This window comes from Peromyscus californicus, unplaced genomic scaffold (genome assembly GCF_007827085.1).
Source record: "Peromyscus californicus insignis strain IS unplaced genomic scaffold, ASM782708v3 Scaffold_4__1_contigs__length_199733344, whole genome shotgun sequence".
Classification (NCBI taxonomy): Eukaryota; Metazoa; Chordata; class Mammalia; order Rodentia; family Cricetidae; genus Peromyscus; species Peromyscus californicus.
The window spans coordinates 120,946,898-120,962,117 of NW_026294562.1; the positions used below are offsets into that span (position 1 = coordinate 120,946,898).

A 15,220-nucleotide genomic window follows, 5' to 3' on the forward strand; every position below is an offset into this window, starting at 1 on the left:
TGAATTTGCTATGTAGCTGAGGATGACCTTGAACTCTTGATCCTACTTCCTCTCCTCCTAAGTGCTCATATTTTAGTAGGTACCATCATACCATCATGCCTAACTTTAATTTTTGTGGGTTTTTTTTTGAGACAGGGTTTCTCTGTGTAGCCCTGGCTGTCCTGGGACTCTCTCTGTAGACCAGGCTGGCCTCGAACTCACAGAGATCCTCCTGCCTCTGCCTCCCAAGTGCTGGGACTAAAGGCATATGCCACCACCACCTGGCTTGTTCAGCTTTTAAGGAGTGCGAAGTGCTCATTTATCACTGCTGTGTGTGGGCACATGAGGGGCAGTCAGAGCACAGCTTTGTGGAGGAGGAGGTCCTCTCCGCCCCCCGTAGTGTGCGTTCCAGGGATGAACTCAGCTCACAGGCTTGCCGAGCAAATGTTTTACCCTCCGTGCTGTCCCCATGGACCCATGTTGGTTGTTTTCTGCCACAAGGTCTGTGCTGGTTAATTTACTGCCAATGTGACACAAACTAGAGTCACCTGGGAAGAGGGACGCTCAGTTGAGGACCTGCCTCCACCAGATTGGCCGCAGGCAGGTCTGTGGGATATTTCTTGATTAATGATTGATGTGGATGACGTACAAAAAAACAAGATAAGCAAGCTATGGATAGCAATTCAGTAAGCAGTGTTCCTCCATGGTTTCTGCCTGCAGACTCCTGCCCTGAGCTCCGTCTTGGCGTCTCCTGAAGAAGGACTATAACCCATAAGACGAAATAAACCCTTTCCTTCCCAAGTTGATTTTGGTCAATATGCTTTCCTTTTTTGTTGTTGTTACTTTTCTTTTTCTAAGATTTCTTTTTATTTTTTTAAGTAGTGTGTGTGTGTGTGTATGGTGTGTATGTATGGTGTGTGTGTGTGTATGTGTGTGTGCATGTATGGTGTGTGTGTGTGTGTGTGTATGTATGGTGTGTGTGTGTATGTGTGTGTGTATATATGGTGTGTGTGTATATATGGTGTGTGTGTGTGCATATATGAACCTTAGTGAAACTCTCCATGGAGGTTGGAGGGGTAGGCTTCCCTGGAGCTGGGGTTATCAGCAGTTGTTTGCTAGTCTACATGGGTGGGTGCTGGGAATTGAACTTGGGTTCTTGGCAAGAGCAGTCTGCTGAGCCATTTTTCCATCCGTCGGTGTTTTGTCTCAGCAACAGGAAAGTGACTAGGATGTGGCCTAGCCCAGTTCTGAACTTGTTATGTAGTTGAGGCTGGCTTTGAACTGGTTCTCTCTATCTCTGAAACACTGGGACAGTGTTTCTTAACCTGTTGTTGACCCCTTTGGGGGTCACAGATCAGATATCCTGCATATCAGATATTTACATTACAGTTCATAACAGCAGCAAAATTACAGTTATGAAATAGCAACGAAATAATTGTATGGTTGGCGGTCACCACAACATGAGGGTGTATTAAAACATCGTAGCATTAGGAAGGCTGAGAATCTCTCTGTGACTGGGATTATAGGCATGTGCTGCCATGAACAGTAGCATACCTCTTTAGTTACCCGGTCTCAGTCCTAATGAGAACAAGAAGTACCAAAGGAAGAGAGTGTTCTAGCTCCTCTCACCCAAGTGTTCTCCATACCTCAGCAGCCCATGGTACCCAAAAGAGAGGAGGCCACATTCTCTCCCCGGAGCAGGACATCTTTCCAAACAAAGTCCACTTCAACTTTGGGAAGCATCATGTGGCTTCTGCTCTTGGAGAGACTGAAATGAAGACAGCCAGTCAGCAGGGCCACAGTCACTCACACACACACACACACACACACACACACACACACACGCCCACACCATCCCCCTGACTTCAAGGCTTTGCTGACACCACTTCCCCATTCCCCTGTTCTGTGTCTTCCCTGGAAGCCTTATTTAAACAACAGTTCCAGGACAGCTCCTTATATGATGTAGTCAAAGAACTCACTGTGTAGACCAGGCTGGCCTCAAACTCACAGAGATTCACCTGGCCCTGCCTCCCGAGAGCTAGGCTTAAAGGCATGTGCCACCACTGCCCATCTGTAAGAACTGTTTTTACTGAGGCATGGTGGCCTACACCTGCAATCCCAGCACTCAGGAGGCAGAGGCAGGGGGACTGACATAGTGGAGACGAGTTTGGTCTACAGAGAGTTCTAAGCCAGGGCTACATAGCCAGACCCTGTCACAGACAAGCAAATAGACCAACAAACCCAAAGAAGAAAACAAATCAGAGATGTGAGATGGCCCAGCCAGTAAAGGTGCATGCCACCAAGTCTGCCAGCCTGAGTTCTGTTCCTAGGACCCACAGGGTGACAGGAGAGAATTGATTGACTGACTACCTCATGCTGTCCTCTGACCTCCACATGAGTGTGCAAGCACACACACACACACACACACACACACACACACACACACACACACACACACACAGAGTATTAAAACAACAACAAAGAAATGTAAACACAAAACCAAAACCTGAAAAAGTAAAAAATAACACCACCAAAATCCATCTGTTACGCTAGCTGTATTTCCAGATCCCTGTCACAAAATCCACAAGTCCCTTGAGAGTGCTTTGACACCGCTGTGACTGTCACATTTTTGGTGTCTTTGTTTTGAGACAGGGGCTATCTCACCCTGGATGGTCTAGAACTCACTCTACAGACCACCGACCTCGAATTTGGGAGAAGCCTGGGATTAAGGCACGCACCGCCACATCTGGCTTGTGACCATCGCATTCTTGGTTTGCTGATGCCTCACAGCTCCATCAACAGGACTCTGGAAGGCGGCTAATGCCTGGAAGGAAGCGGTGTATCAGCGGAGACCAGAGCTCACTCTTGCAGGCTCCGGGCCAAGTGTCGTCTGAATCCTGGCCACGTCTCTCACAATCTAACAAGGTGTGTAATCTTCTGAAAATGAGCTCATCTTGTCAGATCTTAGTTCCTTGAATTGCAGAATTCTAGACACACACACACACACACACACACACACACACACACACACACACACACACTAAATAATAAATAAATAAATGTTAACAAACAAAATGTTTAAAAAAATGAGATGATGCATATCAAATACTCATAAGAGGACCTAAATGGCTAGGGATGTAGCTGAGTGGTACAGTGCATGTTTAACATGTATGAGACTCTGGATTTGATGGCCAGGACTGCCAGAATAGTAAAGTGTTACAGAAAAAAAAAATTACATTTAGAAGGCACACACCTCAAGTTAGCTATGGATACTCATAACTCATTGTCATCCCTGGAGACCTGCCGGGGCAGCCTTGTCTCAATCTAATCTTCACTGAACTGTGTTATCTCTGGCCCTAAGTACTTCCCTTTTCTCCACACTTTGAGTATTAGGGTTCCCTAGAGAACAGAACCGGTAGAACAGATGTATGTTACAAAGGGGATATACTGGATTGTTTTGTGTGATACTGACTCCACCGTCCAATGACAGAGAGGCTGAAAACACAGCTGCTGCTCAGTCTGCACAGCTGGATGCTTCAGCTGTCCGGATCTGGTGCTGACTGCCTAGACAGCTCCTGGAGAGCCCCTGCTCTTCAGTCCACACTGCACGGTTGAGGTTGCTGTATGCTGATGGCTGGGAAGGATGGCAGTAACAAGAGCAAAGGAGAGCAAATGATCAGCACTTTTCCTAGGACCTCCTTGTAGCTGGGCCATCCTGGGAAGTACTGCCCACTCCGTCCATCCTTCATGGAAACACTCCTACAGACCTGCCCAAAGGAGTGTTTCTTTTCTTTTCTACCCCCCCCCCCCGTTTTGTCCTGTAAGGGTCTGAGAATTGCTGAAGAAGACCCCAGACCCAAACAGTGTTCATTCCAGCGTGCGGGGGTCTGCCACTTGTACAAAATGGCAACCCTGAAAGGAGCACTCAGGCCCCTTTTAAGCACAGCTAGGGGAATTCTAGGAACAGTTAGGTCATCTCAAACACAATTGGTTAAGCAGGCTGTAACCACATTGGTACATTTTTAATTGGTTATAGTTTTACCATTTTGGGGCATACTTGGCCAAGGCGGGGTATGTTTTAGGGAAATTACAGGAACTGTCCTTTTGGTCACTGCCTTGAGGTACTGTGGGGGCTGGCTCAGGGCTAGCATGTGCTATCTCCCTTGTTGTCCTTTTAGGAAACTGAAACTCAGGCCCAGTTGTAAAATGGGTAAAGTTCAGACCTTTCAGTCCATATATCTTTACTTGCAATTGTTTATTGCAAAGAGTCATTGGTCTGGTTCAAGGCCTCTGGTTTCTGCTGCACTCTCGATGCTGGGCCCTCACTGGGACTTCTCCTGGTTATCCTGCTGTTGCCTTGTGTTGTGGAGGTCCTGAAGCTTTGGGTCTGCAGGACCTGTCCCTTCACGTGCTCCCACAGATCATAGATAGGGTGGGTCAACTCATAACCCTGGTTCTGGGCCTGGGTAGTTAGTTGCAGGGTTGGTCAGCGCAGCTCTCCGTTGTCCTCACCACCAGGGTGAGCCCTCCAGCATTGCCCTGGCCAGTTCACCCTTGCAGTGATGAGCAAGGGGCGGGGCCAGCTCTCCTGCCTTCACATCCTCAGGGTCAGCTCTCCCGAGTGCTGCAGCTGGTGAGGGGCAAGGACAACTCTCCCATTCTTTTTTTTTTTTTTTTTTTTTTTTTTTTGGTTTTTCGAGACAGGGTTTCTCTGTGTAGCTTTGCGCCTGTCCTGGAACTCACTTGGTAGCCCAGGCTGGCCTCGAACTCACAGAGATCCGCCTGGCTCTGCCTCCCGAGTGCTGGGATTAAAGGCGTGCGCCACCACCGCCCGGCAACTCTCCCATTCTTATGACCTCAGGGCCAGCTCTCCCACCCACCACAGGTAGCAAGGGGCGGGGAGGCATCTCTTCCCCACCAACATCACCATATGGCAGATGAGGGGTGGGGCCAGTTCACCTGTAACTCTGGCAATAGGGTCAGTTCTGCTGTGCTGTCCAGGTGAGGTGTAGGGCCACTTTACCAAGGGTTGCAGCTGGTAAGGGGGAGGGTCAGCTCCCTCGCCCAGCCCGCCACAAGTGGCAGGGGCAATGGGGGGGGGAGGGCATTTTTCCCTCGCCCTCTCCACTTCCTGGCAGGTGAGGGGGGTGTGGCTGGCTATCCCACTCTCATACCCTCAGGGCCAGCTCACCCACACCTCTGCCAAGAGGGTGATCTCTGCTGTGCTGCCCAGGCAAGAAGCGGGGCCTGCTTTCCTGAGTGCTGCAGCTGGTAAGGGAGAGGGTTGGCTCTGCCCCACCCACACCACCACATGACAGATGAGTAGTGGAGACAGCTCTCCCACACTCTGGGGTTGGCTCACCCATGCCTCCACCAACAGGGTCGGCTCTACTGTGCTGCCCAGGAGAGGTGCAGGGCCTGCTCTCCAGAGTGCTGCAGCTGGTGAGGGGCAGGGGCAGCTCTCCCACCAGCCTCAGGCATAGAGAGGTAGGGGGGAATCTCTTTCTCACCCATGCCACCATATGGCAGATGAGGGGCAGGGCCAGATCTCTCATGCTCGCATTCTTGATCTGGCTCACCCACATCCCATATACAGGGTCAGGTCTACTGTAATGCTTAGATGAGGTGCAGGGCCTGCTTTCCTGAGTGTTGCAGCTGGTAAAGGAGAGGGTCAGTTTCCTCGATAGCTAGGGGAGGTGGTGGCAGGGAGAGGATCTTTCGTTCCCACCACCCTGCCACAGATGAAGGAGGCGGTACCAGCTGTGCTCCTCTTGTGTCCTGGGCTGGCTCACCTGCACCCCGTCTACAGGGTCAGCTCTACTGTGCTGCCCAGGCAAGGTGCAGGGCCTGCTCTCCTGAGTGAGGGGTTGGGTCAGGTCCCCCAGCTGCTGCAGGTGTCCAGGGACAAGGGAAGGAGGGCATTTTTCCCTCACCCATGCCACCACATGGCATATGAGAGGGGCGCAACCTCCTCTACCATTCTCATGCCCTCAGGGCCAGCTCATCCATGCCCCTGGGAACAGGGTCAGCTCAGTTGTGCTGCCCAGGTGAGGTGTAGGACCCTCTCTCCCGAGTACTTCAGCCAGTGAGGGGCAGGACCAGTTCTCCCTAGTGTCGAATCAGTGAGGGGCAGGGCCAACTCTGTACAACCTTGTCCTCTTGGCCTTTTGTGGTATTAGGAACCATGGACACAACAGAGACCCGGGTTGCATCAGAGCCATGAACCCAGACATGACCCCAGCAGCAGCCCAGACCCAGACATCACCATGACCCTGGGTGGCAGGAAGTCAAGCCGCTCACCTCAGTCCGATCCTCACCTCTTTCACCTCTTCAGGTATGCCTCTGTCCACAGTACGTGAACTGTTCTGTCTCTCTCTCCCATACCACACCATACATTTGCTTACCATAATAGTGTCCATCTGCCTGGCAGTGCAAGGTTCCAGGTGGGCCTGTGTTTTCTCCTCAGAGCCTGGGGTGGACGACCCCAGGCCTGTATGTGGGACTCCTTGTTCTGCTCAGTGTATTACGGCCCAGGGCAGGACCATGTTTCCTCATCACAAAGAGATCACAATAGTGCCGGAGTCACCTGGCTCCTGGTTGGTGTGGAGGCACTGCTGGAGTCCTCTTACAGGTTAGGGCTAGAGACCGCAGGCCGCGTGTGGTTGAGGCCTGCCTGCCCCAGCCGCCTGGAGTGGCCAGAGGTATTGCCCCAAAGGAGTGTTTTTTAGTTGAGTCCAGATCCAATCAATTTGGCAGTAAGATTAACCAGCACAATTCCTCCTTCTCTCCCTCCCTCCCTCCCTCTCTCCCTCTCTCTATTTTTGAGATGTTAGAAATGGAAGCTGTGTTAGGCACAGGCTCTGCTATTCGACCACATCCCTGAACTAACACACTTTTTCTCTGCCCACCTCCCCATGCTGGGGATCAAACTCAGGCCTTTCAAGTAAAAGACAGGCACTCCACCTGTGAGTCATTCCATCTGTTGATTTTGGGATAGGGTGACCTTGAACTTACCCTATAGTCAAGGCTGGCTTCAAACTCACAATTCTCCATGGTCATATTCCTGTATGTTAGAACTACTGATGTGCACCACTAAGCAAGCTTAACCATGTCTCTTGATGGTTCATTAGATTTGTCCTTTGTCTTAGGCTTGACACTTCAGGAGGGCCCCGGCCCAGAAACCAATGTTTCACTCCATTTTAGGCTGACCTCCTGACTTCTTGATGCCACCCCAGCTTTATATATATAATCTCATGAAGCCCAGGCTGGCCTCCCATTTGAGGCTGACGTTGGCCGTAAAATCATAGTCTTCTCATCTCCAACTCTCATGTTGCTGGCATTGCACGTGTGTCCACCACCCCTGGCTGTTGTGTGATGTTTTGACCGTATTCTGACAAATAAAGCTTGCTTGGAGTTAGAGGGTGGAGTTAGCCACCAGCCGACCAAAATTAACCACAGAGGTTTTGGAAGACTGAGGACAGAAAGGAGAGAAAGTAGTAAGGCAGGGTGGAGAGGGATCTGGCTCTGTCTGGAGGAAGGAACGGAGCATGTAGGGAAGGGAGGAATGGTGACTTCTCGGCTTCTCTGATCTTTCAGGCTCTTACCCCAGTGTCTGACTCCTGAATTTTTATTGATAAAGAATAATTGGAGTAACGCTTCACTTGGCTTAGTTTTCTGCTTTATAGTGTCGATAGACCAGGACACGGTGTGTTAATGTTTGAGGAAGAATTTCCAGAGTTGGTTAGGAAATGTGTTAATAACCTTGTTGACAAAAACAAAACAAAACAACAAAACCAGTCAAACAAAGCACAGCTCTCATCTCAAGTGGAAGGAGAGACTTTCTTCTGAGCCAAATATGAGTGACCTTGGCCCACAAACATCGGTTCAGGTTGCCTGAAGGACGTGTTCCATTGTGGAAACAGTTTAATGGACTTCTATAGTCACAAGAAATCAAAGCACTTAAGCAGATACTTGTATGAGGGCCTCAGAGGCTGTTCTAGGACATTCTCAGCTTGTGGGTCAGTAGACGTGAGCGGTCTGCTAAGAATGCATTTCAAAGGTTTTACCTGATAGTAAACGAAATGTTAGGTCAGACACAGGTGGGCAATATAAAGCTTCTAAAGGGACTAAAGATAGCAGGACACATTTTCCCTGTGGATCTCCACAGTTATGGAAGTTCTCATAAGTCAGTCGGTGTACAGAATCCTCGACACGGGTCTGACTTTTCCAGTGAGCTCAGTTCACAACCTTCTCATTGATATGCTGTCCATAGAATGGGAGGTGGTGGTTGGTGATGATCTGTCAATGACTCTAAAATCAGAAAGACCTGGGATTTATTCTCTAGTGTGCATCCTCAGACCTTGAGCAAAATACCCAACTGATTTGTTCCTGTTTCTTCATGTTACAAGTTCTTGTGAGGAGTAAATGAGATTGTGTCTAGGGCTTGGGTGAGGCTCATTTGGTAAAGGGCTTGCCTGGTACACAGGGAGTTGGATATCCAGCATCACATACACTAGCTAAACAGTGGTCCTTGCCTGTAATCCTATAATCCCAGCACTCAGGAGGAAGAGTCAGAAATTCACCCCAGAAATTCACCCTCAGCTCCACAGTGAGTTTAAAAGGTCATTTTACCTAAAACTCACAAACACAAGTGAAAAGACCTCACTAGTGCTGAGAGAATGTCAGTTATAAAGCCTGGCGGTGGTGGTGCACACCTTTAATTCCAGCACTCAGGAGGCAGAGGCAGGTCGGTCTCTGAGTTTGAGGCCAGCCTGGTCTACAGAGTGAGTTCCAGGACAGCCAGAGCTACACAGAGAAACCCCGTCTTGAAAAATCAAAAAACAAAACCAAAACAAACAAACAAAAACTAAAACAACCAACCAACCAAAAAAAAAAAAACCCACAAAACAAAACAAAACAAAAAACCCCAAGGAAAAAAAGTATTAAAAAAAAAAAAGCTAACAAGGATCACCCGAGCTTGAAGGAAGACTTTGGGTGGCATTCCGTCGCTTGGTATATGCATCTGTTTCGTCCCATCTCTAGAATTAGGTTATCCAGGGTGTTCAGTGGATAGGACAAAGAGATGGACTTAGATTGTATAGACTAGATTATTATGGGCTACATCAGACATGCCAGAGAGAAGCACGGAAGGGGCTCAGCTACCTCCTGGTCTTCGTTTATACAAACTTTTCTCATCAGTTTATCTGACAGGAGCCATCCAAATACCCCAAATGTCCCTCAGCACTTGTATTGGTTTTCTACTGAAATCCAAATAGGTGGAGGCTGCTGCTTCAACAACTTCTTCTTCCTCTTCCTCTCCTTCTCCTTTCTCCCCCTCCTCCTCCTCCTCCTCCTCCTCCTTCTTCTCGACAGAGTCTTGCTGTGTAGCCCTGTAGTTTTTTGTTGTTGTTGTTTTGTTTTGCTTTTGTTTTACTCCTTTGGGGTCCTGCCACCCAGATCCTAAATAAATACACAGAGACTCACTCTTACTTATGAGTGCCTGGTCTTAGCTTGGCTTATTTCTAGTCAGCTTTTCTTAAATTATTCTGTCTACCTTTTGCCTCTGGGCTTTTACCTTTCTCTGTTCTTTAGTATTTCTTTCCTTCTTACTCTGTGGCTGGCTGTGTGGCCGGGTGGTTGGCCTCTGGCATGCTCTTCTCCTTTTCTCGATCCTCCCTCTTCTCTCATTTCTCCTCCTATTTATTCTCTCTGCCTGCCAGCCCTGCCTATCCTCTCTCCTGCCTTGCTATTGGCCAGTCAGTTCTTTATTAGACCAATCAAGTGTTTTAGACAGACAAAGTAACACAGCTTTACAGCATTAAACAAATGTAACATAAAAGAATGTAACACATCTTTGCATCACTAAACAAATGTTCCACAGCATAAATGAATGTAACACATCTTAAACTAATATTTCACAGCATAGCCCAGATTGGCCTCAAACTCACAGCAATCCTTGTCTTTACTTTCTGAGTGCTGGGATTACAGGCATGCACCACTATGCCCAGTTTATGAAGTACCTAGGGACTAAATACAGGGTTAATGCACACTAACATGCTCTTTATTAACTGAGTCACATTCCTCTCTCTGATGTCACACATCTTTAAGCAATGAAACATTTCTTCTCCATCTGCTTTCTTCATGAAGCACTTAGTTAGTTGGTTTTGTTGTTTGTTTGTTTGTTTGTTTTGTGCTGATTCTAAGACCTATCTTGCTTTCAGAAGCACTTACATGTGAAGGATCTGTCTACTTATTTTTGAAGATACATGATTTCTGAAGTGCTATTGGGAACTCAATAAGAGAGTGGTTAACTCAGGGGAGGGAGCAATATTTCATTTGGGTCTGGGAAGTTAAGTGGTTTCCCAGGCAGATGAGAGGCTAGAACTACTCCAGGCCAAGGGAAACCTCTATTATGGACCTTATACCAAGCTAGTCTGTTAATATTGTTCCACTCCCATCAGCTTACAAACACCTTGAACCAATGTGACTTCCTAAAATGTACATGTTTTTCCATTTAATTCTTAATTACAGATTGACTTACTATTTAGTAAACTTTATTCATGTTTGTGTTCACTGACAAAATTGTATTTCTAGTATTTCACTGTGGAGAACACAGAGATGTACACAAACCAGGCCCACACAAATCTAGTAATTTCATGATCTGGAGAACCCACTGTTCATATATTGTCCTGGATGCTTCTTTTGTTTTGTTTTGTTTTGTTTGTTTGTTTTTTAAGACAGGGTCACATCATGCAGCTTTTGCTTGTCTAGAACTCTCTGTATACCAGGCTGACCTGGACTTTGTAGATATCTGTCTGCCTCTGCATCCCCAGGTGCTAGGATGAAAGACAAGCACCACCATCCCAGGTCCCCTTCCCCCCAGACAGGGTCTTGATACCATTATTCTCTTGTCTTAGCCTCCTGAATTCAGGGATATACAGATGTGTGTCATGAGTTCAGGAATATACAGGTGCACATCATGAATTCAGGGATATACAGATGTGCACCACTACTCCTGACTTCATTTTCTACTCTTTCTTCTTCTCTTCCTCCTCCTCGCTTTCTCCTTTGTTGGAACACGGTCCAAAAATGGAGTTGTGTGAGGAGGTTTCTGAGGGCTTGTGAGAAAGCTCCAAGGAAACAAGACAAGTCTTGTGACCTCAGGAGTGAGAGTACTTTAGATTATTCATTATAACTGGTTATTGTTATTTGTTTACATACCTCTGTGGAAAACCACGTTTTTTGTTAGGTGCAGCTTGCCCTTGTGATTGTATGCTTTACTCATATGACTCTTTAGAGTATAAATTGTCTGATGCTTTGAATAAAGTTGGCTATTGCATGAGGCTCTAGTTTGCCTCATTTATTGGTCCCATTCTCCCAGGTTCCACTGCATCTGGAATGGTAAACAATGGGCCCAAACAGGGACACCAACACCTACACACTAGTGCTCATAGATTCATGTTCAATACCACATCCCACTTAGATAAGCACTCAGAAATCTCATATGACTCCATTCTTCGATTGTATTCTGACACTCTTCTTTTTTTGTGAAACGGTCTCAGGTAGCCCTGGCTGGCTTCCAACTTATTATGTATTGAAGATTAGCCTTGAACTCCTGATCCTCCTGCCTCTATCTCCCAAGGACTGGGATTATAGGTGTGTATCACTGCCCTTGGCTGTTTATGTATTTTAAAGCAGAAAGGGTATCATCATTTGTGAGTTCAGAATTTATCTTCATTTAAACATCATTTCAGAACTCCTGATGTCTCTTGTTCCCCCAGCCTCCCACTAAAGAAATGCAGATGCTCTTCTGCTTGTGGTAGCAAGTCTCAAACAACCCACATGATGAAAGCATGGTAAGCTGAGAAATGTACTAACACAGCCAGCTTAGCGGAGTCACAGCTTAACCTTACTCCAAGAACACCTACATTATCTCACCACGGGCATCTACTGACTATCTCTAGCCCAAGAAAAAAATTACAATTTAAAATTTGAAGTGTGGTTTCTATTGAACATGTATCTTTTACATCATCACAAAATTGAAAAGAATGTCTTCGTTTGTTTACTTTGTTGTTGGAATAAGTTCTTACTATGTGGCTCAGGCAGGCCTCAAGTTTGCTATCCTTTTGTCTTAACCCCCCAAATGCTATGATTAATATATATGTACCTCCATGCTAGGTGGTAAAAACTTCTGTTTTACTTAGGGTTTCTATTGCTGTGAAGACACACCATGTCTACGGCAACTCTTATAAAGGAAATCATTTAATTGGGATGGCTTATGTTTCAGAGGTTTAATCCATTATTGCCATGGAGGGACATGGCAACATGCAGGCAGACATTGGTGCTGGAGAAGGAGCTGAGCGTTCTATATCTTGAACCATAGGCAATAGGAAGTGAACTGTGACACTGGGCGTAGCTTGAGCATAGGAAACCTCAAAGCCCAACTCCACAGTGATGCACTTCCTCCAGCAAGGCCATACCCATAAGGCTGTACCTCCTGCTAGTGCCATTCCCTTTGTGGGCCATTTTCTTTCAAACAATCACAGAGCCATTCTAAGACCCAGGGCCATTATCTATAATACCCCGTTTAGCATTCTCTATTCTTAATTGGCATCTAGTCCAAAGGCAGCCCACCTGTGGGTATGCAGGGAAATACCAATGAAATGAAAAGATGAGCTGAATCAGTTACGTGCCACTCAGTGGATTATGGAATTGGGTAGCTGAGCGGATCTTCAGTGGAGCTGTTGCTGCAAAGAAGATATGACCTTTAATTAAGACCATGATAAACGAAGAAGAAACAAAAGTTGTGAGATAACAGCAACGGATGGGAAGCGGGGTTCTTTTGTCTCTGTAGAGGGCACGGTGCCCTAGAATGGGTTCGAGCCCCAAGACAGGGACAGGTGCCTTGGAAAGCTCTTTGGTTCTGAAGGCATCCAGTGAACTCTCATTGGCTCCTGAAAATCCTAGGGAGAGAGTGTAAATCTCCGCTCAAGACCCCTGAGACGCAGCAGGTCTCCAAGGTGAAAGCCTCTGTTATGTTGGAACATTGTAGGTCAGTGTATGCTCATGCACATGTGCAGGTGAGAGGGTAACTCCCCAAGAGTCTGAGTCCTCGCCCTCGGTCTACTACGTCAGACCTGAGCATCAAACTCAGGTTCTGAGGCTTGGCAACCACTGCCTTTACTCACCATCTCAAAGAGCCACCAACACAGACTTTGGGTCTGTCTGTCTCTTGGCAAATCTCCAGATTGCCTTGGAAGCCACAACGGAGGGCAGGCCAGGCTGGAATGACCCAAAAGAGATTCAAGCTAGAGCTCTGTGATCTCGGACCAGGACTGCCCTAATTTTCATAGCAGAGATGGTAGGACTAGTTTGTACATTCAAGGTGGCTTACACTAATCTAGATTGTACAGCACTGGATCTGGACTGCCTCCTTTGAACCTCACGAATCACACACCTGGAACTAACTACACACAAAGAAACTTCATCCTGACACAGGGAGACACCTGTCCCCTTGTCCCATGTGACCCATTTATTAACCTGCAGGTGGTTCTCTACTTGCCATTAGATAATTGAAGGAATTAAAAAGAAAATCAAAATGTAGTCTTGTAGATTCTTTTAAATGTTTGAAGGCACATAATTAGTAAAAAGAACTGTTTTGTGTTTTGGAAAGAACAAAAGACCATGCTGGTAATTGTGACATTCTGGTTGGCAGAAGTGAGAATAGACACGATGATAATCTAAACACTGTAATCACAGGTGTGGGCAGAAACAAAAACTAAACACTTCAGAAATAGAGGCGAGGCAAGAACCCGGCGTGTGTGTGACTGGTGATTGAATACTTTCAGAGATTGAGGCAGGAATGTTTGACTCGTGAGCTTTTAGTGTCTGTGGGAGACGCACCTGAAAGTGCACATTAGATAGCTTGAAATTATGGAGGGGCTTCCAAACGGTCCGGATTGTAAGTAGAAGCCGTCCGAGGTTTATGGTGAGTGTAAGGTTACTGAGAATGGCGTTTTTATTTTAGTTATGATTATTACTTGGAGGCAGTGACTCACTCCGTAATCCTGGCTGGCCTCGAACTCATGGTGATCCTTCTGCCTCAGCCTCCCAAGTGTGGGATGATTATAGGCTTGCACTACCACCATGCCGGGAAAGTTACTGAGAAAAAACAAAAAGGGTTGAGGGCAGAATTCGGTTGAATACGGATACTTCGAAAGCAGATCACAAGGGCAACACGAGGAGGCATTCTTAACCGGGTCAAGATAACCCGTAAGGGCTTGCAAAGAAGAGCTGAGAGTGTAAAGTTAGTCTGATAAACAGCTCTCCCGCTTCACCGTCTTTGTCCCCCAAATTTAAGAGATTGAGCGGTTCTCCACGTTAGCACTGCTGGGGGAGAACGGAAGCCAGATAGACAAAATGTGGCAGAGTGTAGGAAGTCTTTCCTGTCAGTTTGGGTCCTACTTGCGTGCAACAAGAGCATCCTGGGCCACCTGAAAGGGCTCCTTTAATGAGCCGCGGTGCAGAAGGAGTTAACTCAGCTGTCAGGAGAAGGCAGGCGGCCGAAAAAGTTTGGATTTCAAGCTGCAGACATTGGCGCCCTTTCAGTTCGAGCCGCGGCGAGGAGGATGGAGAAGGAGTGTCGGGACAACGGACGAAGCTGGCCTAAGGACTTGCCTACCGCGCTCCGCCTCCTCGCTTCCGCAAGTGGAGGGCGAAGCGGGCAGGGGCGGGTCCTGCAAAAGTAACCACGCCCCTTCCGCCCGCTCTGGAGGGCGGGACTGGGCGAGGCCTGGAGGGCGGGGTCTGCGGGGCGGGGCCTGCAGGGTGGGGCCGATGGCGCGGGGCGGGGCCTCGGGGACAGCGACAGCCCGCGCACTGGGCAGGAGTTGCCGCTGCTGCTGCCGCCCGCGTCTTCAAGGTCTCAGCGCTTCCTCACCGGAGACCGGACTCGGCCGCCATGTCCGCCGCAGAGGAGGTTGATGGGCTGGGTGTGGTCCGGCCACACTATGGCTGTGAGTGCCGGGGGGCTTGGGGTGCGCGGGCGAGGGGCCAGGCTCGGGTTTTCCCGGGGGCTCAGCCGGGCGGGTGCTCGGGGTGGCCTGGGGCCACACGGACCCGGAAGAGCAGCCCAGCTGTGTAGCTGGCAGAAAGGTTGGCGCCTTAACTAAGCCCTCTCGAGCTCCGGAGGTGGCGGGTAGGAACCTGGAGGCCTCAGCCTTCTCCAGGCGCTGCGGCAGGG

At 48.1% G+C, this 15,220-nt stretch overlaps 1 protein-coding gene across 2 annotated transcripts in view; it reads left to right on the forward strand.

The window, feature by feature from the left end:
- The first annotated feature begins 14,827 nt into the window (after positions 1-14,827).
- Positions 14,828-15,220, forward strand: part of Iqgap1 (IQ motif containing GTPase activating protein 1) — a 100,730-nt gene continuing 100,337 nt past the window's right edge. For both annotated transcript variants that reach the window (XM_052762076.1, XM_052762077.1), the window contains exon 1: positions 14,828-14,993. In XM_052762076.1, the coding sequence (XP_052618036.1) occupies positions 14,939-14,993 (55 nt within the window). In that variant the 5' untranslated portion in view covers positions 14,828-14,938. The remainder of the gene's footprint in view (positions 14,994-15,220) is intronic.